The sequence below is a fragment of the Oncorhynchus nerka genome, linkage group LG23 (assembly GCF_034236695.1).
Source record: "Oncorhynchus nerka isolate Pitt River linkage group LG23, Oner_Uvic_2.0, whole genome shotgun sequence".
NCBI lineage: Eukaryota > Metazoa > Chordata > Actinopteri > Salmoniformes > Salmonidae > Oncorhynchus > Oncorhynchus nerka.
Window position 1 is genome coordinate 11,962,212 of NC_088418.1, and position 27,245 is coordinate 11,989,456.

Consider the following 27,245-nt stretch of genomic DNA (forward strand, 5'->3'; position numbering starts at 1 on the left):
TAAAGTGACTATGCATATATGATGAACAGAGAGTAGCAGCAGCGTAAAAGAGGGGTTGGGGGGGCACACAATGCAAATAGTCCGGGTAAACATTTGGTTACCTGTTCAGGAGTCTTATGGCTTGGGGGTAAAAACTGTTGAGAAGCCTTTTTGTCCTAGACATGGCACTCCGGTACCGCTTGCCATGCGGTAGTAGAGAGAACAGTCTATGGCTGGGGTCTTTGACAATTTTTAGGGCCTTCATCTGACACCGCCTGGTGTAGAGGTCCTGGATGGCAGGTACCTTTTCCCCAGTGATGTACTGGGCCGTATGTACCACCCTCTGTCGTGCCTTGCGGTCGGAAGCCGAGCAGTTGTCGTACCAGGCAGTGATGCAACCAGTGCTCTCAATGTTGCAGCTGTGGAACCTTTTGAGGATCTCAGGACTCATGCCAAATATTTTTAGTTTCCTGAGGGGGAATAGGCTTTGTTGTGCCCTCTTCACGACTGTCTTGGTGTGTTTGGACCATTCTAGTTTTTTGGTGATGTTGACACCAAGGAACTTGAAGCTCTCAACCTGCTCCTCTACAGCCCTGTCAATGAAGATGGGGGCCTGCTCGGTCCTCCTTTTCCTGTAGTCCACAATCATCTCCTTAGTCTTGGTTATGTTGAGGGAGAGGTTGTTATTCTGGCACCACCCGGCCAGGTTTCTGACCTCTTCCCTTATAGGCTGTCTCATTGTTGTCGGTGATCAGGCCTACCACTGTTGTGTTGTTAGCTAACTTAATGATGGTGTTGGAGTCGTGCCTGACCACGAAGACGTGGGTGAACAGGGAGTACAGGTGGGGACTGAGCACACACCCCTGAGGGTGTAGGATCAGCGTGGCAGATGTGTTGCTACCTACCCTCACCACCTGGGGGCGGCCCGTCAGGAAGTCCAGGATCCGGGCCTCCCGGGTGGCGCAGTGGATAAGGGCGCTGTACTGCAGCGCCAGCTGTGCCACCAGAGACTCTGGGTTCGCGCCCAGGCTCTGTCGTAACCGGCCGCGACCGGGAGGTCCGTGGGGAGACGCACAATTGGCCTAGCGTTGTCCGGGTTAGGGAGGATTTGGCCGGTAGGGAAATCCTTGTCTCATCGCGCACCAGCAACTCCTGTGGCGGGCCGGGCGAAGTACGCGCTAACCAATGTTGCCAGGTGCACGGTGTTTCCTCCGACACATTGGTGCGGCTGGCTTCCAGGTTGGATGCGCGCTGTGTTAAGAAGCAGTGCGGCTTGGTTGGGTTGTGTATCAGAGGACGCATGACTTTCAACCTTCGTCTCTCCCGAGCCCGTATGGGAGTTGTAGCGATGAGACAAGATACAAGACACTACTAACAATTGGATACCACGAAAGAAAAAGGGGTAAAATAAAAATAAAATAAAAAAGGAAGTCCAGGATCCAGTTGCAGAGGGAGGTGTTTAGTCCCAGGTTCCTTAGCTTAGTGATGAGCTTTGAGGGCACTATGGTGTTGAACGCTGATCTGTAGTCAATGAATAACATTCTCACATAGGTGTTCCTTTTGTCCAGGTGAGAAAGGGCAGTGTGGAGTGCAACTTTCCTCCCCCATTTTCGGATCCATCCGTCATCTCTGACATATTTTGGGTCGGATTTGTTCCACCTGAAATCCGAATCGCCAAAACAATTCTGCACCTGGGTATTGATTTTCCCCCAAAAATGGGATCTGTGAACACCTCTAGCTTGAGGTAGGCCTAGTCAGAGTTGATCATATTGGGATGGGACCTCTTGTGGTTTAGAGAGCTGTGATTCAGACCGCTGTCTGCTATGTTCCTGTTACCTCACACACACTGTGTTCATGTAAAGCATGCTAGGGCGTATGACTCGTCTGACTCAGTATGGTGTTTTCTACTGCTCATTAGTGTGCTTGCAGCCAAGTGCATATTTGTGTTTAGTGTGTTGTTGTCACTGAGTACATCATGACTCTGTAATGGCTTCTGTCTGTTTACTCTTGTGTGTGTCTGAGTGTGTCTGAGTGTGTCGTGTGCACAGTCCTGTTGGTGCAGTTAGCCAGTAGGAGAGGGTAACGCCCTTCCCCTCCCTATAGGGGTTTGTCATACCCCTCTCACCTACAGACAAGGCAGGATGCGGTGGGGAGGAGAGAGGAGAGGGTAACGCCCTTCCTCTCCCTATAGGGGTTTGTCATACCCCTCTCACCTACAGACAAGGCAGGATGCGGTGGGGAGGAGAGAGGAGAGGGTAACGCCCTTCCTCTCCCTATAGGGGTTTGTCATACCCCTCTCACCTACAGACAAGGCAGGATGCGGTGGGGAGGAGGGGGAGAGGAGAGGGTAACGCCCTTCCCCTCCCTATAGGGGTTTGTCATACCCCTCTCACCTACAGACAAGGCAGGATGTGGTGGGGAGGAGAGAGGAGGGGGAGAGGAGAGGGTAATGCCCTACCCCTCCCTATAGGGGTTTGTCATACCCCTCTCACCTACAGACAAGGCAGGATGTGGTGGGGAGGAGAGAGGAGGGGGAGAGGAGAGGGTAATGCCCTACCCCTCCCTATAGGGGTTTGTCATACCCCTCTCACCTACAGACAAGGCAGGATGTGGTGGGGAGGAGAGAGGAGGGGGAGAGGAGAGGGTAATGCCCTACCCCTCCCTATAGGGGTTTGTCATACCCCTCTCACCTACAGACAAGGCAGGATGCGGTGGGGAGGAGAGAGGAGGGGGAGAGGGTAGGTCAAGCAGGGTAGTGTGAGGGTTCGGGGTTTGCTTTTGTTTCCACCTTAGCATCAAACAAGACGAGAGAGAAGTTTGAAAATAAAGAAGAGAGTAAAGAGATTGAGGGGAGGGGGGGGGGAGCCTGGAATGTGTTGGGTACATAGAGGAGCTTGTTGCCTACACACCATAGTGTATGTGACCTACGATACAGGCTAAAGGAGAACGTCTGCAGTGTCGTGGTCCTAGAGGTTTAACTGATAGAAATGTTTTCATCTAAATTCACGCTCAGTCTTGTACCTTACTTATCTGTTCTCACACGCAAAGTTTACACACATTTTTGCTCAACCATTTAAAGCCTGTGATAGATTGACAGTGCTGAGTGACTGTAAAGTGCCCTCCCACTGATGAGACTTTAGACTGAAGGATGCTTGGCCTGGAGTCAGAGAGAGAAAGAAAGAAAGAAAGAGGAGAGAAAGGAGGGAAGAGTTTGAAAAAAGGGCATCCTCTCTTCTCTACACAAGCCCCAACATACCCTCCCTGACTGGGTGTGGTAACTAGGTTTCATACCAGGACCAGATGGTCCTGAACACCTCACACGCATGCAGAACAACCTTCAATTCAGAATTCCGTTGAACAAGTTGATTCAACACACTCGTTTTACAGACATGATTTCTGGGTTCACCTCTAAAGAATGTAGCTACTAGACTGTCTGTAGTCTGCTCTTCTGATTGGTTATTATTCTGTGTTTCTGCCCCAGCTCTGTTCTCAGAGAAAGTGAGGAACATGTCACCTGACAAGATCCGGATCCCCCCTGAACCACCAGGACGCTGCTCCAGTCACCTACAGGTACTCACAGCCCTACTTACCTGTATCAGTCACCTACAGGTACTCACAGCCCTACGTACCTGTATCAGTCACCTACAGGTACTCACAGCCCTACTTACCTGTATCAGTCACCTACAGGTACTCACAGCCCTACTTACCTGTATCAGTCACCTACAGGTACTCACAGCCCTACTTACCTGTATCAGTCACCTACAGGTACTCACAGCCCTACCTACATGTATCAGTCACCTACAGGTACTCACAGCCCTACTTACCTGTATCAGTCACCTACAGGTACTCACAGCCCTACTTACCTGTATCAGTCACCTACAGGTACTCACAGCCCTACTTACCTGTATCAGTCACCTACAGGTACTCACAGCCCTACGTACCTGTATCAGTCACCTACAGGTACTCACAGCCCTACGTACCTGTATCAGTCACCTACAGGTACTCACAGCCCTACGTACCTGTATCAGTCACCTACAGGTACTCACAGCCCTACTTACCTGTATCAGTCACCTACAGGTACTCACAGCCCTACTTACCTGTATCAGTCACCTACAGGTACTCACAGCCCTACTTACCTGTATCAGTCACCTACAGGTACTCACAGCCCTACTTACCTGTACCAGTCACCTACAGGTACCCACACCTTTCACTCACAGGTCTACTTACCTGTACCAGTCACCTACAGGTACTCACAGCCCTACTTACCTGTACCAGTCACCTACAGGTACTCACAGCTCTACTTACCTGTATCAGTCACCTACAGGTACTCACAGCCCTACTTACCTGTATCAGTCACCTACAGGTACTCACAGCCCTACGTACCTGTATCAGTCACCTACAGGTACTCACAGCCCTACTTACCTGTATCAGTCACCTACAGGTACTCACAGCCCTACTTACCTGTATCAGTCATCTACAGGTACCCACACCTTTCACTCACAGCCCTACTTACCTGTACCAGTCATCTACAGGTACCCACACCTTTCACTCACAGCCCTACTTACCTGTACCAGTCACCTACAGGTACCCACACCTTCCACTCACAGCCCTACTTACCTGTACCAGTCACCTACAGGTACCCACACCTTCCACTCACAGCCCTACTTACTTGTACCAGTCACCTACAGGTACTCCAGCCCTACCTGTAACAGTCACCTACAGGTACTCACAGCCCTACTTACCTGTACCAGTCATCTACAGGTACCCACACCTTTCACTCACAGCCCTACTTACCTGTACCAGTCACCTACTGGTACTCACAGCCCTACTTACCTGTACCAGTCACCTACAGGTACTCACAGCTCTACTTACCTGTACCAGTCATCTACAGGTACCCACACCTTTCACTCACAGCCCTACTTACCTGTACCAGTCACCTACAGGTACCCACACCTTCCACTCACAGCCCTACTTACTTGTACCAGTCACCTACAGGTACTCACAGCCCTACTTACCTGTACCAGTCACCTACAGGTACTCACAGCCCTACTTACCTGTACCAGTCATCTACAGGTACCCACACCTTTCACTCACAGCCCTACTTACCTGTACCAGTCACCTACAGGTACTCACAGCCCTACTTACCTGTATCAGTCACCTACAGGTACTCACAGCCCTACTTACCTGTATCAGTCACCTACAGGTACTCACACCCTACTTCACTGTACAGTCACCTACAGGTACTCACAGCCCTACGTACCTGTACCAGTCACCTACAGGTACTCACAGCCCTACGTACCTGTACCAGTCACCTACAGGTACTCACAGCCCTACATACCTGTACCAGTCACCTACAGGTACTCACAGCCCTACTTACCTGTACCAGTCACCTACAGGTACTCACAGCCCTACATACCTGTACCAGTCACCTACAGGTACGCACAGCCCTACTTACCTGTACCAGTCACCTACAGGTACTCACAGCCCTACGTACCTGTACCAGTCACCTACAGGTACTCACAGCCCTACGTACCTGTACCAGTCACCTACAGGTACTCACAGCCCTACGTACCTGTATCAGTCACCTACAGGTACTCACAGCCCTACTTTCCTGTACCAGTCACCTAAACTGCTGAGCTATATGACTAGCTATCATTCTTGCATACCTGTGCAATTCCTATTTGTCTAAAGGGCTCTGGTCACCTGTTTTAAACAACCATCACTTGGACATTTGTCACACTGGCCTACAGCACCTCCAATTTAGCAGTGACCCAGTAAGCTCTCTGTCAACAAGTAGTAGACTGCTGGAGGAGGACAGGTAGGTGTATGGTCTACTGTAGGGAGGACAGGTAGGTGTATGGTCTACTGTAGGGAGGACAGGTAGGTGTATGGTGTACTGTAGGGAGGACAGTCACCTACAGGTCTACTGTACAGGACAGGTAGGTGTATGGTCCTGTACCAGTCATGGTGTACTGTAGGGAGGACTAGGTAGGTGTACCTGTAGGGAGGACAGTCACCTACTGTAGGGAGGACAGGTAGGTGTATGGTCTACTGTAGGGAGGACAGGTAGGTGTATGGTCTACCTGTAGGGAGGACAGGTAGTATGGTGTACTGTACCTGTATGGTCTACTGTAGAGGACAGGTAGAGTGTATGGTCTACTGTAGGGAGGACAGGTAGGTGTATGGTGTACTGTAGGGAGGACAGGTACCTACTGGTGTGTATGGTCTACTGTAGGGAGGACAGGTAGATGGTGTATGGTCTACTGTAGGGGTAGGTGTATGGTCTACTGTAGGGAGGACAGGTAGAGTCTACTGTGAAGGACAGGTGTATGGTGTTGTAGGGAGGACAGGTAGGTGTATGGTCTACTGTAGGGAGGACAGGTAGGTGTATGGTCTACTGTAGGGAGGACAGGTAGGTGTATGGTCTACTGTAGGGAGGACAGGTAGGTGTATGGTCTCTGGTCAGGGACAGGTAGGTGTTTCTACTGTACCAGGTAGGTGTATGGTCTGTAGGGAGGACAGGTAGGTGTATGGTGTACTGTAGGGAGGACAGGTGTATGGTCTACAGCACCTCCAATGTAGGGGGAGGACAGGTACCCATGGTCTACTGTAGGGAGGACAGGTAGGTGTATGGTCTACTGTAGGAGGACAGGTAGGTGTATGGTGTACTGTAGGGAGGACAGGTAGGTGTATGGTGTACTGTAGGGAGGACAGGTAGGTGTATGGTCTACTGTAGGGAGGACAGGTAGGTGTATGGTGTACTGTAGGGAGGACAGGTAGGTGTATGGTGTACTGTAGGGAGGACAGGTAGGTGTATGGTGTACTGTAGGGAGGACAGGTAGGTGTATGGTCTACTGTAGGGAGGACAGGTAGGTGTATGGTCTACTGTAGGGAGGACAGGTAGGTGTATGGTCTACTGTAGGGAGGAGGAGGTGTATGGTGTACTGTAGGGAGGACAGGTAGGTGTATGGTCTACTGTAGGGAGGACAGGTAGATGGTCTACTGTAGGGAGGACAGGTAGGTGTATGGTGTACTGTAGGGAGGACAGGTAGGTGTATGGTGTACTGTAGGGAGGACAGGTAGGTGTATGGTGTACTGTAGGGAGGACAGGTAGAGGTGTATGGTCTACTGTAGGGAGGACAGGTAGGTGTATGGTGTATAGGTGTATGGTCTACTGTAGGGAGGACAGGTAGGTGTATGGTGTACTGTAGGGAGGACAGGTAGGTGTATGGTCTACTGTAGGGAGGACAGGTAGGTGTATGGTGTACTGTAGGGAGGACAGGTAGGTGTATGGTCTACTGTAGGGAGGACAGGTAGGTGTATGGTCTACTGTAGGGAGGACAGGTAGGTGTATGGTCTACTGTGGGAGGACAGGTATGTATGTCTACTGTAGGGAGGACAGGTAGGTGTATGGTGTACTGTAGGGAGGACAGGTAGGTGTATGGTCTACTGTAGGGAGGACAGGTAGGTGTATGGTCTACTGTAGGGAGGACAGGTAGGTGTATGGTGTACTGTAGGGAGGACAGGTGTGTATGGTCTACTGTAGGGAGGACAGGTAGGTGTATGGTCTACTGTAGGGAGGACAGGTAGGTGTATGGTCTACTGTAGGGAGGACAGGTAGGTGTATGGTCTACTGTAGGGAGGACAGGTATGGTGTAGGTAGGTGTATGGTCTACTGTAGGGAGGACAGGTAGGTGTGTAGGAGGACAGGTGGTGTATGGTGTACTGTACAGGTGTAGGGAGGACAGGTAGGTGTATGGTGTACTGTAGGGAGGACACTGTAGGGAGGACAGGTAGGTGTATGGTGTACTGTAGGGAGGACAGTAGGTGTATGGTCTACTGTAGGGAGGACAGGTGGTGTATGGTCTACTGTAGGGAGGACAGGTAGGTGTATGGTCTACTGTAGGGAGGACAGGTAGGTGTATGGTCTACTGTAGGGAGGACAGGTAGGTGTATGGTCTACTGTAGGGAGGACAGGTAGGTGTATGGTCTACTGTAGGGAGGACAGGTAGGTGTATGGTCTACTGTAGGGAGGACAGGTAGGTGTATGGTCTACTGTAGGGAGGACAGGTAGGTGTATGGTCTACTGTAGGGAGGACAGGTAGGTGTATGGTGTACTGTAGGGAGGACTGTAGGGAGGACAGGTAGGTGTATGGTCTACTGTAGGGAGGACAGGTAGGTGTATGGTGTACTGTAGGGAGGACAGGTAGGTGGGTGTATGGTCTGTAGGGAGGACAGGTAGGTGTATGGTCTACTGTAGGGAGGACAGGTAGGTGTATGGTGTACTGTAGGGAGGACAGGTAGGTGTATGGTGTACTGTAGGGAGGACAGGTAGGTGTATGGTGGTAGGGAGGACAGGTAGGTGTATGGTCTACTGTAGGGAGGACAGGTAGGTGTATGGTGTACTGTAGGGAGGACAGGTAGGTGTATGGTCTACTGTAGGGAGGACAGGTAGGTGTATGGTCTACTGTAGGGAGGACAGGTAGGTGTATGGTCTACTGTAGGGAGGACAGGTAGGTGTATGGTCTGTAGGGAGGACAGGTAGAGGTGTATGGTCTACTGTAGGGAGGACAGGTAGGTGTATGGTGTACTGTAGGGAGGACAGGTAGGTGTATGGTGTACTGTAGGGAGGACAGGTAGGTGTATGGTCTACTGTAGGGAGGACAGGTAGGTGTATGGTCTACTGTAGGAGGACAGGTGGTGTAGGTAGGGAGGACAGGTAGGTGTATGGTCTACTGTAGGGAGGACAGGTAGGTGTATGGTCTACTGTAGGGAGGACAGGTAGGTGTATGGTCTACTGTAGGGAGGACAGGTAGGTGTATGGTCTACTGTAGGGAGGACAGGTAGGTGTATGGTCTACTGTAGGGAGGACAGGTAGGTGTATGGTGTACTACTGTAGGTGAGGACAGGTAGGTGTATGGTCTACTGTAGGGAGGACAGGTAGGTGTATGGTCTACTGTAGGGAGGACTGTAGGGAGGACAGGTAGGTGTATGGTCTACTGTAGGGAGGACAGGTAGGTGTATGGTCTACTGTAGGGAGGACAGGTAGGGTGTATGGTGTACTGTAGGGAGGACAGGTAGGTGTATGGTCTACTGTAGGGAGGACAGGTAGGTGTATGGTCTACTGTAGGGAGGACAGGTAGGTGTATGGTCTGTAGGGAGGACAGGTGGTGTAGGGAGGACAGGTAGGTGTATGGTCTACTGTAGGGAGGACAGGTAGGTGTATGGTCTACTGTAGGGAGGACAGGTAGGTGTATGGTGTATAGGTGTAGGGAGGACAGGTAGGTGTACTGTAGGGAGGACAGGTAGGTGTATGGTGTACTGTAGGGAGGACAGGTAGGTGTATGGTGTACTGTAGGGAGGACAGGTAGGTCTACTGTAGGGAGGACAGGTAGGTGTATGGTCTACTGGTGTAGGTCTACTGTAGGGAGACAGGTAGGTGTATGGTGTAGGGAGGACTGTAGGGAGGACAGGTAGGTGTATGGTGTACTGTAGGGAGGACAGGTAGGTGTATGGTCTACTGTAGGGAGGACAGGTAGGTGTATGGTGTACTGTAGGGAGGACAGGTAGGTGTATGGTGTACTGTAGGGAGGACAGGTAGGTGTATGGTCTACTGTAGGGAGGACAGGTGTAGGTGTACTGTAGGAGGACAGGTAGTGTACTGTAGGGAGGACAGGTAGGTGTATGGTCTACTGTAGGGAGGACAGGTAGGTGTATGGTCTACTGTAGGGAGGACAGGTAGGTGTATGGTGTACTGTAGGGAGGACAGGTAGGTGTATGGTGTACTGTAGGGAGGACAGGTAGGTGTATGGTGTACTGTAGGGAGGACAGGTAGGTGTATGGTGTACTGTAGGGAGGACAGGTAGGTGTATGGTGTACTGTAGGGAGGACAGGTAGGTGTATGGTCTACTGTAGGGAGGACAGGTAGGTGTATGGTCTACTGTAGGGAGGACAGGTAGGGTGTATGGTCTACTGTAGGGAGGACAGGTAGGTGTATGGTCTACTGTAGGGAGGACAGGTAGGTGTATGGTGGGAGGACAGGTATGGTGTATGGTCTACTGTAGGGAGGACAGGTAGAGGTGTATGGTGTACTGGGAGGACAGGTAGGGAGGACAGGGAGGACAGTAGGTGTATGGTGTATGGTCTACTGTAGGGAGGACAGGTAGTGTATGGTCTACTGGTAGGTGTATGGTCTACTGTAGGGAGGACAGGTAGGTGTATGGTCTACTGTAGGGAGGACAGGTAGGTGTATGGTCTACTGTAGGGGAGGACAGGTAGGTGGGAGGACAGGTATGGTCTACTGTAGGGAGGACAGGTAGGTGTATGGTGTACTGTAGGGAGGACAGGTGAGGTGTATGGTCTACTGTAGGGAGGACAGGTAGGTGTATGGTGTACTGGTCAGGTAGGTGTATGGTCTACTGTAGGGAGGACAGGTAGGTGTATGGTGTACTGTAGGGAGGACAGGTAGGTGTATGGTCTACTGTAGGGAGGACAGGTAGGTGTATGGTCTACTGTAGGGAGGACAGGTAGGTGTATGGTGTACTGTAGGGAGGACAGGTAGGTGTATGGTGTATGGTCTACTGTAGGGAGGACAGGTAGGTGTGTATGGTGTACTGTAGGGAGGACAGGTAGGTGTATGGTGTACTGTAGGGAGGACAGGTAGGTGTATGGTCTACTGTAGGGAGGACAGGTAGGTGTATGGTGTACTGTAGGGAGGACAGGTAGGTGTATGTATGGTCTACTGTGTAGGGAGGACAGGTAGGGTGTATGGTCTACTGTAGGGGAGGACAGGTAGGTGTATGGTGTACTGTAGGGAGGACAGGTAGGTGTATGGTGTACTGTAGGGAGGACAGGTAGGTGTATGGTGTACTGTAGGGAGGACAGGTAGGTGTATGGTGTACTGTAGGGAGGACAGGTAGGTGTATGGTGTACTGTAGGGAGGACAGGTAGGTATGGTGTAGGAGGACAGGTAGGTGTATGGTCTATGGTGTATGGTCTACTGTAGGGAGGACAGGTAGGTGTATGGTCTACTGTAGGGAGGACAGGTAGAGGTGTATGGTCTACTGTAGGGAGGACAGGTAGGTGTATGGTCTACTGTAGGGAGGACAGGTAGGTGTATGGTCTACTGTAGGGAGGACAGGTAGGTGTATGGTCTACTGTAGGGAGGACAGGTAGGTGTATGGTCTACTGTAGGGAGGACAGGTAGAGGTGTATGGTGTACTGTAGGGAGGACAGGTAGGTGTATGGTGTACTGTAGGGAGGACAGGTAGGTGTATGGTGTACTGTAGGGAGGACAGGTAGGTGTATGGTGTACTGTAGGGAGGACAGGTAGGTGTATGGTGTACTGTAGGGAGGACAGGTAGGTGTATGGTCTACTGTAGGGAGGACAGGTAGGTGTATGGTCTACTGTAGGGAGGACAGGTAGGTGTATGGTGTACTGTAGGGAGGACAGGTAGGTGTATGGTCTACTGTAGGGAGGACAGGTAGAGGTGTATGGTCTACTGTAGGGAGGACAGGTAGAGGTGTATGGTCTACTGTAGGGAGGACAGGTAGAGGTGTATGGTCTACTGTAGGGAGGACAGGTAGGTGTATGGTCTACTGTAGGGAGGACAGGTAGGTGTATGGTCTACTGTAGGGAGGACAGGTAGGTATATGGTCTACTGTAGGGAGGACAGGTAGAGGTGTATGGTGTACTGTAGGGAGGACAGGTAGGTGTATGGTGTACTGTAGGGAGGACAGGTAGGTGTATGGTGTACTGTAGGGAGGACAGGTAGGTGTATGGTGTACTGTAGGGAGGACAGGTAGGTGTATGGTCTACTGTAGGGAGGACAGGTAGGTGTAGGGAGGACAGGTAGGTGTATGGTGTACTGTAGGGAGGACAGGTAGGTGTATGGTGTACTGTAGGTACTGCTGGAGAGCAGAGTCCTCCAGTGAGAGAATAACATCAACATGTAGGGAACCACCAGCAGGTCATCTCACAGTGGTCAACACTCTGTCACAGTCCACAATCCTCCTCTCTCGACCGTCTCTCGGACTCTGGTCCGACGTTTTCCTCAGAAATAAGTTAGCGTTCCTATGTAGACATTGCCATTATGCACAGATCTAGGATCTAGCGTATCCTCCCCAAATCTTAGCCCGATCCGTACGGGAGAAGTCTGCCAAACTTAGTGAAGTGAATGTAACTCTTGTTGGGTAGGTGTTGGGGCAGGTGAGGGTGTGGCTGACTGACTGAGTGAACAGTTCAGCACCGTATAGTGTTGCCTCAGGGTGCGAACACACCCTAACATCCCTCTATCTAGTGAATCAGTGATGATGAATCACTATCTGGATATCCCTCACCTCAGGCTATCTAACACCAGCACACACACACACACACACACACACACACACACACACAGGAAGGGGACTGTTTGACACTGGGCCCATGCGGAGCCAGGGTTTAGTCTGTCTTGTGTTTAGTACAAGCTCGTCATTTTGAACAGCCGCACTACCCTTGTCTCTCCGAAGAAGAGCTTTTCAACACTTCCGTTGAACTGACTGTTCTGAGTACTGTAGATACAGTAGTGTCATTACATTCAAATCCTCCACCTTGTCCGTTTAATGATAATTTATCATAGTTGATCCCCCAGGCTCCAGTTGACTGGCCCGGCTCCCTGGTTACCAAATATTTCCCTGCGGTATTAGGAACCTGTATTAGGAACTTTCCTAGTGGAAATTTGACTCCTATGTTACATATCAGATATGTTGCTTTTCTATCAACAGGTGAAGATCCAGAAGCTGTATGAGAAGAATCTACATGGAGACTTAGACACAAACAACCACATTCAGAGGAAGAAAGAGTTCAGGAATCCCAGGTACACACACAAACACACACACACAGATTCCTAGAGTTACGATCCTATCGATGATACACACGTTGCTTTTCCAGATACATTTGTTGACATGTCTTTGTGTCTATCCAGTATCTATGAGAAACTCATTCAGTTCTGTGGCATAGATGAACTGGGAACCAACTACCCTAAAGACATGTTTGATCCTCATGGCTGGCCAGAGGACTCTTACTACGAGGCGCTGGGTAAGGAGGTCGTTGGTGGCTGTGTGTGCTTGCCAGTCGTGTGTGGCTGTGTGTTTCTGAGGCTGTGTGTTTCTGAGGCTGTGTGTTTCTGAGGCTGTGTGTTTCTGAGGCTGTGTGTTTCTGAGGCTGTGTGTTTCTGAGGCTGTGTGTTTCTGAGGCTGTGTGTGCTTGCCAGTCGTGTGTGGCTGTGTGTTTCTGAGGCTGTGTGTTTCTGAGGCTGTGTGTTTCTGAGGCTGTGTGTTTCTGAGTCTGTGTGTGCTTGCCAGTCGTGTGTGTGTTTCTGAGGCTGTGTGTTGCTGTGTGTGTTTCTGTTTCTGAGGCTGTGTTTCTGAGGCTGTGTTTTCTGAGGCTGTGTGTTTGAGGCTGTGTGTTTCTGAGGCTGTGTGTTTCTGAGGCTGTGTGTTTCTGAGGCTGTGTGTTTCTGAGGCTGTGTGTTTCTGAGGCTGTGTGTTTCTGAGGCTGTGTGTTTCTGAGGCTGTGAGGCTGTGTTTCTGAGGCTGTGTGTGTGTTTCTGAGGCTGTGTGTGCTTGCCAGTTCTGAGGCTGTGTGTGGTGTGGCTGTGTGTTTCTGAGGCTGTGTGTTTCTGAGGCTGTGTGTTTCTGAGGCTGTGTGTGGCTGTGTGTTTCTGAGGCTGTGCCAGTCGTGTGAGGCTGTGTGTTTCTGAGGCTGTGTGTGCTTGCCAGTCGTGTGAGGCTGTGTGTTTCTGAGGCTGTGTGTGCTTGCCAGTCGTGTGAGGCTGTGTGTTTCTGAGGCTGTGTGTTTCTGAGGCTGTGTGTTTCTGAGGCTGTGTGTTTCTGAGGCTGTGTGTTTCTGAGGCTGTGTGTTTCTGAGGCTGTGTGTTTCTGAGGCTGTGTGTTTCTGAGGCTGTGTGTGCTTGCCAGTCAGTCCTATCAACTGAACAGTTTTCCTTCTCTCCGTGCAGCCAAAGCTCAGAAAGTAGAGATGGAGAAACTGGAGAAAGCCAAGAAGGACAAGACGAAGGTGAGGACCACAGGCGTTTTAGTTGCCTTGAAGAGGCCACCCGAGGTAATATAAATTACAATACACACGTTTTCAACCCCCCTCAACAAAACTAACCTTCCTTCTAACCCCAAGCTCAATCTCTGTTAAACCTGTACAGAGAACGTAGCTTTTCCAACGCTATGCGTTTACTGTGCTCCTGTTTCACTAATCACAGACAGGGCTGTTCTGTAATCAGTCTGTGCGTCAGGGGCATGTTGCCACAGACTGCCTGTACTTTATGTTCAAGTATCCTGCCAAGAGATTAAGTGTCACCACAACAGCCCGTCGGCACCACCCAGCCCTCTGCAGTACGGGTGTGATGGTGTTTTGTCTTCTCTCTCCTAGATTGAGTTTGTGACGGCCACTAAGAAGGGCAGCAACCCCACCAACGCAGCAGTTCCCACAACCAATACGGCTGCTAGTACCGTGACAGGTACACACAACTACAGAGCCTTCAGAAAGTATTCAGACCCCTTGACTTATTCCACATTTTGTCGTGTTACAGTCCCCAGACTATAGACAAGAGAACCCCTCCCCCACTATAGAAACATTATCTTTCCTGATTTTTAGAGTGACCTTCCTAAAACAGAGAAAAAAAACTGTTTTATCTGGTTCCCGTTTCTCACCCTTTCACTATTTCTTTCCATCTCAATTCGAAGAGCTTTATTTACATGGGAAACATGTGTTAACATTGCCAAAGCAAGTGAAATAGATAATAAACAAATGTGAAGTAAAAAATGAATAGTAAACATTACACTCACAGAAGTTCCAAAATAATAAAGACATTTCAAATGTCATATTATGTATATATACGGTCAAAAGGCAAAAATAAATTAACATAAATATGGGTTTTATTTACAATGGTGTTTGTTCTTCACTGGTTCCCTTTTCTCGTGGCAACAGGTCACACATCTTGCTGCAGTGATGTCACACTGTGGAATTTCACCCAGTAGATATGGGAGTTTATCAAAATTGTATTTGTTTTCAAATTCTTTGTGGGTCTGTGGAATCTGAGGCAAATATGTCTCTCTAATATGGTCATACATTTGTCAGGAGGTTAGAAAGTGCAGCTCAGTTTCCACCTCATTTTGTAGGCAGTGTGCACATAGCCTGTCTTCTCTTGAGAGCCAGGTCTTCCTTCGGTGGCCTTTCTCAATAGCAAGGCTATGCTCACTGTCTGTACATAGTCATAGCTTTCCTTAAGTTTGGGTCAGTCACAGTGGTCAGGTATTCTGCCACCGTGTCCTCTCTGTTTAGGGCCAAATAGCATTCTAGTTTGATCTGTTTTTTTTGTAAATTCTTTCCAATGTGTCAAGTAATTATCTTTTTGTTTTCTCATGATTTGGTTTGGTCTAATTGTTGCTCTGTGGGGTCTGTTTGTGTTTGTGAACAGAGCCCCAGGACCAGCTTGCTTAGGGGACTCTTCTCCAGGTTAATCTCTCTGTAGGTGATGGCTTTGTTATGGAAGGTTTGGGAATCGCTTCTTTTTAGTTGGTTTTAGCATTTAACGGCTCTTTTCTGGATTTTGATCATTAGCGGGTATCGGCCTAATTCTGCTCTGTTTGCATTATTTGGTGTTTTACTTTGTACATGGAAAATATTTTTGCATAATTTTGCATGCAGAGTCTCAATTTGTTGTTTGCCCCATTTTGTGAGTTCTTGGTTGGTGAGCGGACCCCAGACCTCACAACCATGAAGGGCAATGGGTTCCATAACTGATTCAAGTATTTTTAGCCCGATCCTAATTGGTATGTTGAATGTTATGTTCCTTTTGATGGCATTGAAGGCCCTTCTTGCCTCGTCTCTCAGATCGTTCACAGCTTTGTGGAAGTTACCTGTGGCGCTGATGTTTAGGCCAAATCAAATTTAGTTATAAATCCCTTACATCAGTTGATATCTCAAAGTGCTGTACAGAAACCCAGCCTAAAACCGCAAACAGCAAGCAATGCAGGTGTAGAAGCACGGTGGCTAGAAAAAACTCCCTAGGAAGAAACCTAGACAGGAACCAGGCTCTGAGAATGCGAGAGAGCGAGGATGTGATCAGGGAGAGAGGAGTGATCAGTCTTTGGTTCCAAATATTGGGGAATAAGGGCTAAGGATGAGTTTAAGTATTGCCAATTGGAATTGCTGGACTATATATTTTATCATTTCATTTAGGATACTATCAACACCACAGCATACCCCCTGAGTCTCTCCCTTTCTATCTCTCTCCCGCTCTCTACCCGCTCTCTCGCTCTCTTCTCGCTCTCCCGCTCTCTCTCTGTCCCGCTCTCTCTCCCACTCCGTTTCCGCCCGTTCCCGCTCTCTCCTGTTTCCTCCCGCTCTCTCCCGTTTCCTCCCGCTCTCTCCCGTTTCCTCCCGCTCTCTCCCGTTTCCTCCGCTCCTCCCGTTTCCCCCGCTCTCTCCCGTTTCCGCTCTCTCCCGTTTCCGCTCTCTCCCGTTTCCGCTCTCTCCCGTTCCCGCTCTCTCCCGTTCCCGCTCTCTCCCGTTTCCGCCCGTTCCCGCTCTCTCCCGTTTCCTCCCGCTCTCTCCCGTTTCATCCCGTTTCTTCCCGCTCTCTCCCGTTTCCTCTCTCTCTCTCGTTCTCCCTATCCTCTCTTTCTCACCAGTCCTCTCTCTCCCTCCCTCACCAGAAGCTCAGAAGAGGAAGAGTAAGTGGGACTCTGCGGTGCCCGTGACCCTGGCCCAGCCCGCCCTGCTCACTACCACGGCAACCCTGCCAGCGGTTGTCTCCGTGACGACCACCGCCAGCGGAACCAAGACCACTGTAATCTCTGCCGTAGGCACCATCCTGAAGAAAGCCAAGCAGTGAACAGGGAGGAAGTGTGTGTTTTTGGATGGATGAGAGGATAGAAGAGAGGATGGATGGATGAGAGGATAGAAGAGAGGATGGATGGATGAGAGGATAGAAGAGAGGATGGATGGATGAGAGGATGAGGATAGAAGAGAGGATGTATGGATGAGAGGATAGAAGAGGATGGATGGATGGATGAGAGGATAGATGGATGAAAGGATAGAAGAGAGGATGGATGGATGAGAGGATGGATGGATGGATGAATGAGAGGATAGAAGATAGGATGGATGGATGAGAGGATAGAAGAGAGGATGGCTGGATGGATGGATGGATGAGAGGATAGAAGAGAGGATGGATGGATGGATGAGAGGATAGAAGAGGATGGATGGATGAGAGGATAGAAGAGAGGATGGATGGATGAGAGGATATAAGAGAGAATGGATGAGAGGATAGAAGAGAGGATGGATGGATGAGAACGTGTGTTAGCGAGAGAAGTGTGTTGGGGTGTATGGTCCTGTGTGACTGTATTGTTTCAGAGAGAATGTCTTCCCGACAATATAGAACATTTCTATATTCATCATCAGCCATACAAGACTTCTGCATCTCTCCTTCTGTTTCTGGGATGTTTGATCTACAGGATATGGTCAATGGACTCCATCCTGACTTGAGATTTATTTATATCAATTTGAGATTCCTCTTTCATCCAGCTCTCCAGTCAGCACTCTGTTGAAGTTATGCATTGATCTGTTTTGTGTTTGTCAGCAAGAAACTGGGTTTAGATGTTAGCTTAAAGATTGTCCATTGGGAAACCATCCTACCTAGGAAGTAACCTAGTTATGGCGTAAGTTACTAGTCTCATGTCTGAAACTCGAAGAGTTAGTCTCTCGCTTCCCATCCTCCAGTAAAGTGGTTTCTTACCCACCTGTTATGGTAACGTATATATTTGTATTATATCTGGGCTGTGTTTTGACCATGTACTGGAATGTGGTCTAGTGAAGATGAAAGAGGAATACTCAGACTATGGATATTTGCATCAATGTTCTTTGCCTCATTTCATTTGATTTTAAATGGCCTATTGGAAGAGCTTAGGAGGAATCCTTTTTATACAAATGTACATATATATTGCTGCTGATGATGGTATGATCAATAAAACAAACGTCATACTGCCTTTTCAATCGGCGTCCGTTCTTGTACACTTGTCTTGGCTTCAATAGCATCTGTCTTTCATGCATAATCTAAGATAATAGTATTTTTTTTAATCATATTTATTTTCATACTGTTCTCTGGATAAATATTTTGAAAGTTCTGTCCAGAAATGAAGGGATTGTTTTGTGTTCCAGTACTATTGACTTCAGCCACTGGCCTGAATCTGTCTGGAGGAATTCCTGTCTCCTCTCGCTCTCACTCACTCAATCAATCTCACTCAGTTCAATTTAAGGGGCTTTGTTGTCATGGGAAACACATGTTTACATCGCCAAAGCAAGTGAAATGGATAAACAAAAATGAAATAAACTATAAAAAGTGAACTGGCCTTTTCCTCTCCTTTCCACCCTTCTCTCTCTCTCTGGCCACTAGGTATGTGTCCAGGTGCATGTTGTGATTTACACCCATCTTTCTCTTCTTCCCTGTCTTGTATCCCTCTATCTCTCCATCTGCGTTCCATCCAGCAGAAACGATAAAACACCGCCTCATTCCGCAGTGAAGCACAGCGGGCCGAGGTCATAGTTCAGAGGAGTCGTTCACTAGAGTACGTACCGTTTCAGTTAAAGTTGCACTAAGGCACAGATCTAGGATCAGCCTACCCTCCACAGATCCCCCAGATCACCATTAGATGTGAGTACTTGTAAGCCTGTAGTGAGCCTTAACCGTATCCTTTATCCGTGTATTGAAGTTGTCACAAGTGGCTGGTTTGTCTTTTGATGAGTGAAGAGGGCTTAAGTTTTTTTTTTTGTGTTTTTTGTAAAGATCAAAAGCCTATGTGGTGGTAACCCATCCATACCTTTAACCTATCCGTGGGGATTAAGGAAAGGAAGACATGAAAGAGAATGAGGACACGTCCAAGGTTCCCTGTCATGGCATTTTCAGACAAATCTCGAGACATTGTAATTGAACAAACATTTTATTTAATGTGAATATAGACTGGGGGTTCTTGTGTTTTTCAGCTTGTTAGATGCAATGGGGCCCAACACCCAGATATTTCTCCGTCTCGGGAATGTCCGCTCAGAACATCAGACGTCTGTCTGTCAGCTGTGGTTCAGAGCCACCGACATGCTCTCCTGGATACCACCCCATCTCACCACCGACATGCTCTCCTGGATACCACCCCATCCCACCACCGACATGCTCTCCTGGATACCACCCCATCCCACCACCGACATGCTCTCCTGGATACCACCCCATCCCACCACCGACATGCTCTCCTGGATACCACCCCATCTCACCACCGACATGCTCTCCTGGATACCACCCCATCCCACCACCGACATGCTCTCCTGGATACCACCCCATCCCACCACCGACATGCTCTCCTGGATACCACCCCATCCCACCACCGACATGCTCTCCTGGATACCACCCCATCCCACCACCGACATGCTCTCCTGGATACCACCCCATCCCACCACCGACATGCTCTCCTGGATATCATCCCATCTCACCACCGATGCTCTCCTGGATACCACCCCATCCCACCACCGACATGCTCTCCTGGATACCACCCCATCCCACCACCGACATCACCACCGACATGCTCTCCTGGATACCACCCCATCTCACCACCGACATGCTCTCCTGGATACCACCCCATCTCACCACCGACATGCTCTCCTGGATACCACCCCATCTCACCACCGACATGCTCTCCTGGATACCACCCCATCTCACCACAGACATGCTCTCCTGGATACCACCCCACCACCGACATGCTCTCCTGGATACCACCCCATCTCACCACCGACATGCTCTCCTGGATACCACCCCACCACCGACATGCTCTCCTGGATACCACCCCATCCCACCACCGACATGCTCTCCTGGATACCACCCCATCTCATACCACCCCATCCCACCACCGACATGCTCTCCTGGATACCACCCCACCACCACATGCTCTCCTGGATACCACCCCATCCCCTGGACCACCCCATCCCACCACCCCATCCCACCACCGACATGCTCTCCTAGATACCACCCCACCACCGACATGCTCTCCTGGATACCACCCCAATCCCACCACCGACATGCTCTCCTGGATACCACCCCATCCCACCACCGACATGCTCTCCTGGATACCATCCCATCCCACCACCGACATGCTCTCCTGGATACCACCCCATCCCACCACCGACATGCTCTCCTGGATACCACCCCATCCCACCACCGACATGCTCTCCTGGATACCACCCCATCCCACCACCGACATGCTCTCCTGGATACCACCCCATCCCACCACCGACATGCTCTCCTAGATACCACCCCACCACCGACATGCTCTCCTGGATACCACCCCACCACCGACATGCTCTCCTGGATACCACCCCATCCCACCACCGACATGCTCTCCTGGATACCACCCCATCCCACCACCGACATGCTCTCCTGGATACCACCCCAATCCCACCACCGACATGCTCTCCTGGATACCACCCCATGCCACCACCGACATGCTCTCCTGGATACCACCCCATCCCACCACCGACATGCTCTCCTGGATACCACCCCATCCCACCACCGACATGCTCTCCTGGATACCACCCCATCCCACCACCGACATGCTCTCCTGGATACCACCCCATCTCACCACCGACATGCTCTCCTGGATATCATCCCACCGCTGACCCAGCTCCCTGAGATACTCCTGAACTCTAAAACCAGATGAGTGGAGAACTAGAAACAGTGTGTGAGGTTCAGCATGTAGTACATCGTTATTCTGCTTGGGCAAAATCGGTTTCAACTACTTTTCTCTTTCTGTCCCCCTCTCCCTGTTATGTCAGTACTGTTTGTGTGGGGGTGGGGGGGGTCTCTTTCTCTCCCTGTGTTGTTTGGTTAAGTTCTGTTTTCATGGCAGTGTGCTGAGATACATGCCTGCCGGCTGCATTTCATCTGTAGCTTCAGCATAGCAGCCCTACCCAGTACACACTCGCACAAACTATTTTGGCTGATCTGGGCCTGTCCTTGGAATCGTGTGTGTGTGTGTGTGTGTGTGTTTCTGCACCCAGGTGAGTCAGAGACACACCCAGTGTACAGCTATTAAAGTGCTGAACAGGCATAAACCTTTTCCTCAACACAACAGACCTTCCATCTGGTACACTGACACAGGGTCGACTCCATGTACTCGGTGAATAAGAAGTCCAGTTGTCTAAAACATTATCCTTGGTGAAAGTTTGATATTCTTTTTTATTTTTAAAGCTAGATAGCCTGAATTAATTTTAGGTTAGTTTACTGAAGTCTAACATATTTGGACAAAATGTTCTGAAACACCAAGCACTTATGTAGCCTGGGCTATGTCTTCATGAATTGGTATCCCACTCCCCTGGGAAACAGGCCATATGTCTCATCGGCTGTGTTTGTACCCGTGTTATAGAAAAAAAGAGCTGCACAAAGACTATACAGAACGGTCTCTTTTATCATGGAAATCCGAGTTTGGCACTGGACACTGTGTTGAACAAAGCGCGCGAGTTGAATTTGGGAAGAATCGGTTGGGGAAAATGTCCAAAAAGTCAAAACTTGTACATTTTGTATGCACTGACATTTTGACTGGATTTAGTGAAATATCTTTGGCTAAATGTCGCTGAAGCCTGTCAACTTCACGAGTATCCGGGAGGCTACCACCTACCGTCGGCAACGAACTACCACCTACCGTCGGCAACGAACTACCACCTACCGTCGGCAACGAACTACCTACCTTGTGTTGACCTAATCTAGGAAGAACAAAACCCTGTCCTCAAACATTCACACCAAAAAGGTGCAAAGTTATGGACAAAGACACAACACATCCACATCAAATTAAATCGTTTTCGTGATCAAATAACATGGAAAACAACCACTTTTTTTGTGCAGTATTAATTTACCATCCTTACAAACCACTTCATGTAAATGTACACGACTGTATTGTACAAAGGCTGGTCATATAGGTTTGTACCTGTAGACTTTCTCTCACCATGGAGATAAACAATGACCAATACAAGTAATTGAGTACATTGAGACATCAAATGGTGATGTGGCTCAGTTGGTTGAGCACGGTGCTTGCAATGCTAGGGTTTTGAGTTCGATTCCCACTGGGGACCAGTCTGAAAATGTCTCCACTCACCACTAAGTTGCTCTGGATAAGAGTGTCTACTAAAATGGAAAATGAATGAATAGACCATTTTATTTTTCACCTAGACAATAAGTTGCCTTTGAAAATATTTAAAGAAACTGGAAAACATATCAAGCAAGTATTTATTTTAATTTTATTTTTTTAAACCTTTATTTAACCAGGTAGGCAAGTTGAGAACACCTTTATTTAACCAGGTAGGCAAGTTGAGAACACCTTTATTTAACCAGGTAAGGCCAGTTCAGAACAAGTTCTCATTTACAATTGCGACCTGGCCAAGATAAAGCAAAGCAGTTCGACACAAACAACAACACAGAGTTACACATGGAATAAAACAAACATACAGTCAATAATACAGTAGAAACAAGTCTATATACAATGTGAGCAAGTGAGGTGAGATAAGGGAGGTAAAGGCAAAAAAAAGGCCATGGTGGCAAAGTAAATAGAATATAGCAAGTAAAACACTGGAATGGTAGATTTGCAATGGAAGAATGTGCAAAGTAGAAATACAAATATTGGGGTAATAAGTATGTGTATGTGACAAATACATTTGATTTGATTTATTTCTATATTCCACAACTATTTTCAGCGTTGGGGGAAAAATATTGCAACACCTTCCCGCAGCTATGCATCGCCCCAGTCATTGGTCAGTCTAAATGGTTGCCAGTGGGAGTACCAGACGCAGCGGTCATTTCAACAACCTGGACTGTCAGAACACGGGTGTCACATAGCGTTTAGAACCAGCTCCAAAGCACGTGTGTTGGTTAGGAATCTCTCTGAGAACTGAGATACAATTAGTGTATATATTAAAACGTATTGCTTTGTGATGTTTGTTTGGCATTCAACGTCGCATGCTTTTATAGAGTTGTTTAAAACTCTTTAGAGGTTACAGGTCGTTGGGTTAGGTTGCCTGGCTGACTGTAACTATACCAACATCCCTATATCAAATTCTTTGTTAAGTCAGATTGGCTTGAATGTCTTGCCATGTGGCCCTGTACAACAGGCCTCTAGTAGGTCTCCTCTGTTTCTATACAACAGGCCTCTAGTAGGTCTCCTCTGTTTCTATACAACAGGCCTCTAGTAGGTCTCCTCTGTTTCTATACAACAGGCCTCTAGTAGGTCTCCTCTGTTTCTATATAACAGGCCTCTTGTAGGTCTCTGTTTCTATATAACAGGCCTCTAGTAGGTCTCCGCTGTTTCTATATAACAGGCCTCTAGTAGGTCTCCGCTGTTTCTATACAACATGCCTCTAGTAGGTCTCCTCTGTTTCTATACAACAGGCCTCTAGTAGGTCTCCTCTGTTTCTATATAACAGGCCTCTAGTAGGTCTCCTCTGTTTCTATACAACAGGCCTCTAGTAGGTCTCCTCTGTTTCTATACAACAGGCCTCTAGTAGGTCTCCTCTGTTTCTATACAACAGGCCTCTAGTAGGTCTCCTGTTTCTATACAACAGGCCTCTAGTAGGTCTATACAACATGCCTAGGTCTCCGCTGTTTCTATATATAACAGGCCTCTAGTAGGTCTCCTGTTTCTATATATACAACAGGCCTCTAGTAGGTCTCCTCTGTTTCTATATAACAGGCCTCTAGTAGGTCTCCTCTGTTTCTATACAACAGGCCTCTAGTAGGTCTCCTCTGTTTCTATACAACAGGCCTCTAGTAGGTCTCCTCTGTTTCTATATAACAGGCCTCTTGTAGGTCTCTGTTTCTATATAACAGGCCTCTAGTAGGTCTCCTATACAACAGGCCTCTAGTAGTTTCTATATAACAGGCCTCTAGTAGGTCTCCGCTGTTTCTATACAACATGCCTCTAGTAGGTCTCCTCTGTTTCTATATAACAGGCCTCTAGTAGGTCTCCTCTGTTTCTATATAACAGGCCTCTAGTAGGTCTCCTCTGTTTCTATACAACAGGCCTCTAGTAGGTCTCCTCTGTTTCTATACAACAGGCCTCTAGTAGGTCTCCTCTGTTTCTATACAACAGGCCTCTAGTAGGTCTCCTGTTTCTATACAACAGGCCTCTAGTAGGTCTCCGCTGTTTCTATATAACAGGCCTCTAGTAGGTCTCCTGTTTCTATATAACAGGCCTCTAGTAGGTCTCCTCTGTTTCTATATAACAGGCCTCTAGTAGGTCTCCTCTGTTTCTATACAACAGGCCTCTAGTAGGTCTCCTCTGTTTCTATATAACAGGCCTCTAGTAGGTCTCCGCTGTTTCTATACAACAGGCCTCTAGTAGGTCTCTGCTGTTTCTATATAACAGGCCTCTAGTAGGTCTCCGCTGTTTCTATATAACAGGCCTCTAGTAGGTCTCCTCTGTTTCTATACAACAGGCCTCTAGTAGGTCTCCTCTGTTTCTATACAACAGGCCTCTAGTAGGTCTCCTCTGTTTCTATACAACAGGCCTCTAGTAGGTCTCCTCTGTTTCTATACAACAGGCCTCCATTTGGTCTCCTACGTTTCTGTCCGGTGCATTGTGATAGTCGGTCTAATCTTCATGTCAAGATGGTTCGTACAACACCTGAAAGTAGTCGGTGTACTGGATTGTAGTAAATACTTTTTGTGTGAATGTTTTACTGGTAATGTTCAAGGTTAAGTACGCCTGCCTCTCATACTGTTGTCGACAGTAGAACCTTTTGCGGCAAAACAAAAGTTAGATGCAAGCAACACCCTAGAACTCCCTGCCTCTCCCTCAATCAAGAACCAAGGCAAAGTGATGTTTGGATTGGCAACATTGGCAAAAACCAGGGAAGGGAGGGAGGGGGAGGGTGTTTTGCAACATGTCTATTCCTCTGGAGATAACTAAACCATTGTCAGTCCCAAATGTGGTTTATATCGGTAGGATTGTGTTCTGTTTAAATGATGCCCTTTCCAAACAGTCAGTTGGGGAGGAGAAGGCTATTTTATCACATCTGAGTCATCGTATGCCAGTCAATGGTCTGGATACAGTACGAGCAGGAACATGAGTTTTGAGGTACTGTTGAGCTCCTGTTCTCTCTGGTTGCTGAATAAGCCTGTTTGACCTGTGTTCAGTCCTCTGTGGACCAGAGAGTCTCGGTCTCCTGAGTCTTAAGATCCCATAGATATACTGCCTTAGTCTTGACCTGGGTCTCCTGGGCTGTGTGTGGACACTGGACAGTGGGTTTCTCCAGTAAGAGCAGATCGAGCCACAGGAGTTGTGTAACCTTTAACAGCTGGTCTGGTCGGGGCAGAGGTCATATCCCCTCCAAGGTGAACAGTAACAGATGCAGAGTTCATGTATGTAGCTCTTTTCAATAGAGCTGATGGTAATACAATATATTGTGGTCATATTTACATATAATGTATTCCCCACAATGTCATATTTACATGTACTGTATTCCAGTGTCATATTTACATATACTGTATTCCCCACAATGTCATATTTACATGTACTGTATTCCAATGTCATATTTACATGTACTGTATTCCAGTGTCATATTTACATATACTGTATTCCCCACAATGTCATATTTACATGTACTGTATTCCAGTGTCATATTTACATATACTGTATTCCAGTGTCATATTTACATATACTGTATTCCAGTGTCATATTTACATATACTGTATTCCACAGTGTCATATTTACATGTACTGTATTCCAGTGTCATATTTACATATACTGTATTCCAGTGTCATATTTACATATACTGTATTCCACAGTGTCATATTTACATGTACTGTATTCCAGTGTCATATTTACATATACTGTATTCCAGTGTCATATTTACATATACTGTATTCCAGTGTCATATTTACATATACTGTATTCCACAGTGTCATATTTACATATACTGTATTCCAGTGTCATATTTACATATACTGTATTCCAGTGTCATATTTACATGTACTGTATTCCAGTGTCATATTTACATATACTGTATTCCAGTGTCATATTTACATATACTGTATTCCAGTGTCATATTTACATATACTGTATTCCACAGTGTCATATTTACATATACTGTATTCCAGTGTCATATTTACATGTACTGTATTCCACAGTGTCATATTTACATATACTGTATTCCAGTGTCATATTTACATATACTGTATTCCAGTGTCATATTTACATATACTGTATTCCAGTGTCATATTTACATATACTGTATTCCACAGTGTCATATTTACATGTACTGTATTCCACAGTGTCATATTTACATGTACTGTATTCCACAGTGTCATATTTACATGTACTGTATTCCAGTGTCATATTTACATGTACTGTATTCCAGTGTCATATTTACATATACTGTATTCCACAGTGTCATATTTACATGTACTGTATTCCACAGTGTCATATTTACATGTACTGTATTCCACAGTGTCATATTTACATATACTGTATTCCAGTGTCATATTTACATATACTGTATTCCAGTGTCATATTTACATATACTGTATTCCAGTGTCATATTTACATGTACTGTATTCCACAGTGTCATATTTACATGTATGGTATTCCACAGTGTCATATTTACATGTACTGTATTCCACAGTGTCATATTTACATGTACTGTATTCCACAGTGTCATATTTACATATACTGTATTCCACAGTGTCATATTTACATATACTGTATTCCAGTGTCATATTTACATATACTGTATTCCAGTGTCATATTTACATGTACTGTATTCCAGTGTCATATTTACATATACTGTATTCCAGTGTCATATTTACATATACTGTATTCCAGTGTCATATTTACATGTACTGTATTCCAGTGTCATATTTACATGTACTGTATTCCAGTGTCATATTTACATATACTGTATTCCAGTGTCATATTTACATATACTGTATTCCAGTGTCATATTTACATATACTGTATTCCAGTGTCATATTTACATATACTGTATTCCACAGTGTCATATTTACATATACTGTATTCCAGTGTCATATTTACATGTACTGTATTCCACAGTGTCATATTTACATATACTGTATTCCAGTGTCATATTTACATATACTGTATTCCAGTGTCATATTTACATATACTGTATTCCACAGTGTCATATTTACATGTACTGTATTCCACAGTGTCATATTTACATGTACTGTATT

The 27,245-nt window shown here is 47.4% G+C and overlaps 1 protein-coding gene across 3 annotated transcripts in view; it reads left to right on the forward strand.

Annotated features, from left to right (window-relative positions):
- LOC115126693 (SAP30-binding protein-like) overlaps nt 1-18,025 on the forward strand; it is a 30,015-nt gene extending 11,990 nt beyond the window's left edge. The window contains exons 5-10 of one of the 3 annotated variants that reach the window (XM_065007858.1): nt 3,461-3,549; nt 12,742-12,833; nt 12,942-13,054; nt 13,977-14,080; nt 14,402-14,489; nt 16,690-18,025. In XM_065007858.1, coding sequence (XP_064863930.1) covers nt 3,461-3,549; nt 12,742-12,833; nt 12,942-13,054; nt 13,977-14,080; nt 14,402-14,489; nt 16,690-16,868 — 665 coding nt within the window. In that variant the 3' untranslated portion in view covers nt 16,869-18,025. The remainder of the gene's footprint in view (nt 1-3,460; nt 3,550-12,741; nt 12,834-12,941; nt 13,055-13,976; nt 14,081-14,401; nt 14,490-16,689) is intronic. The other 2 variants (XM_065007859.1, XM_065007860.1) reach the window with 2 other exon arrangements.
- Nucleotides 18,026-27,245: the final 9,220 nt, after the last annotated feature.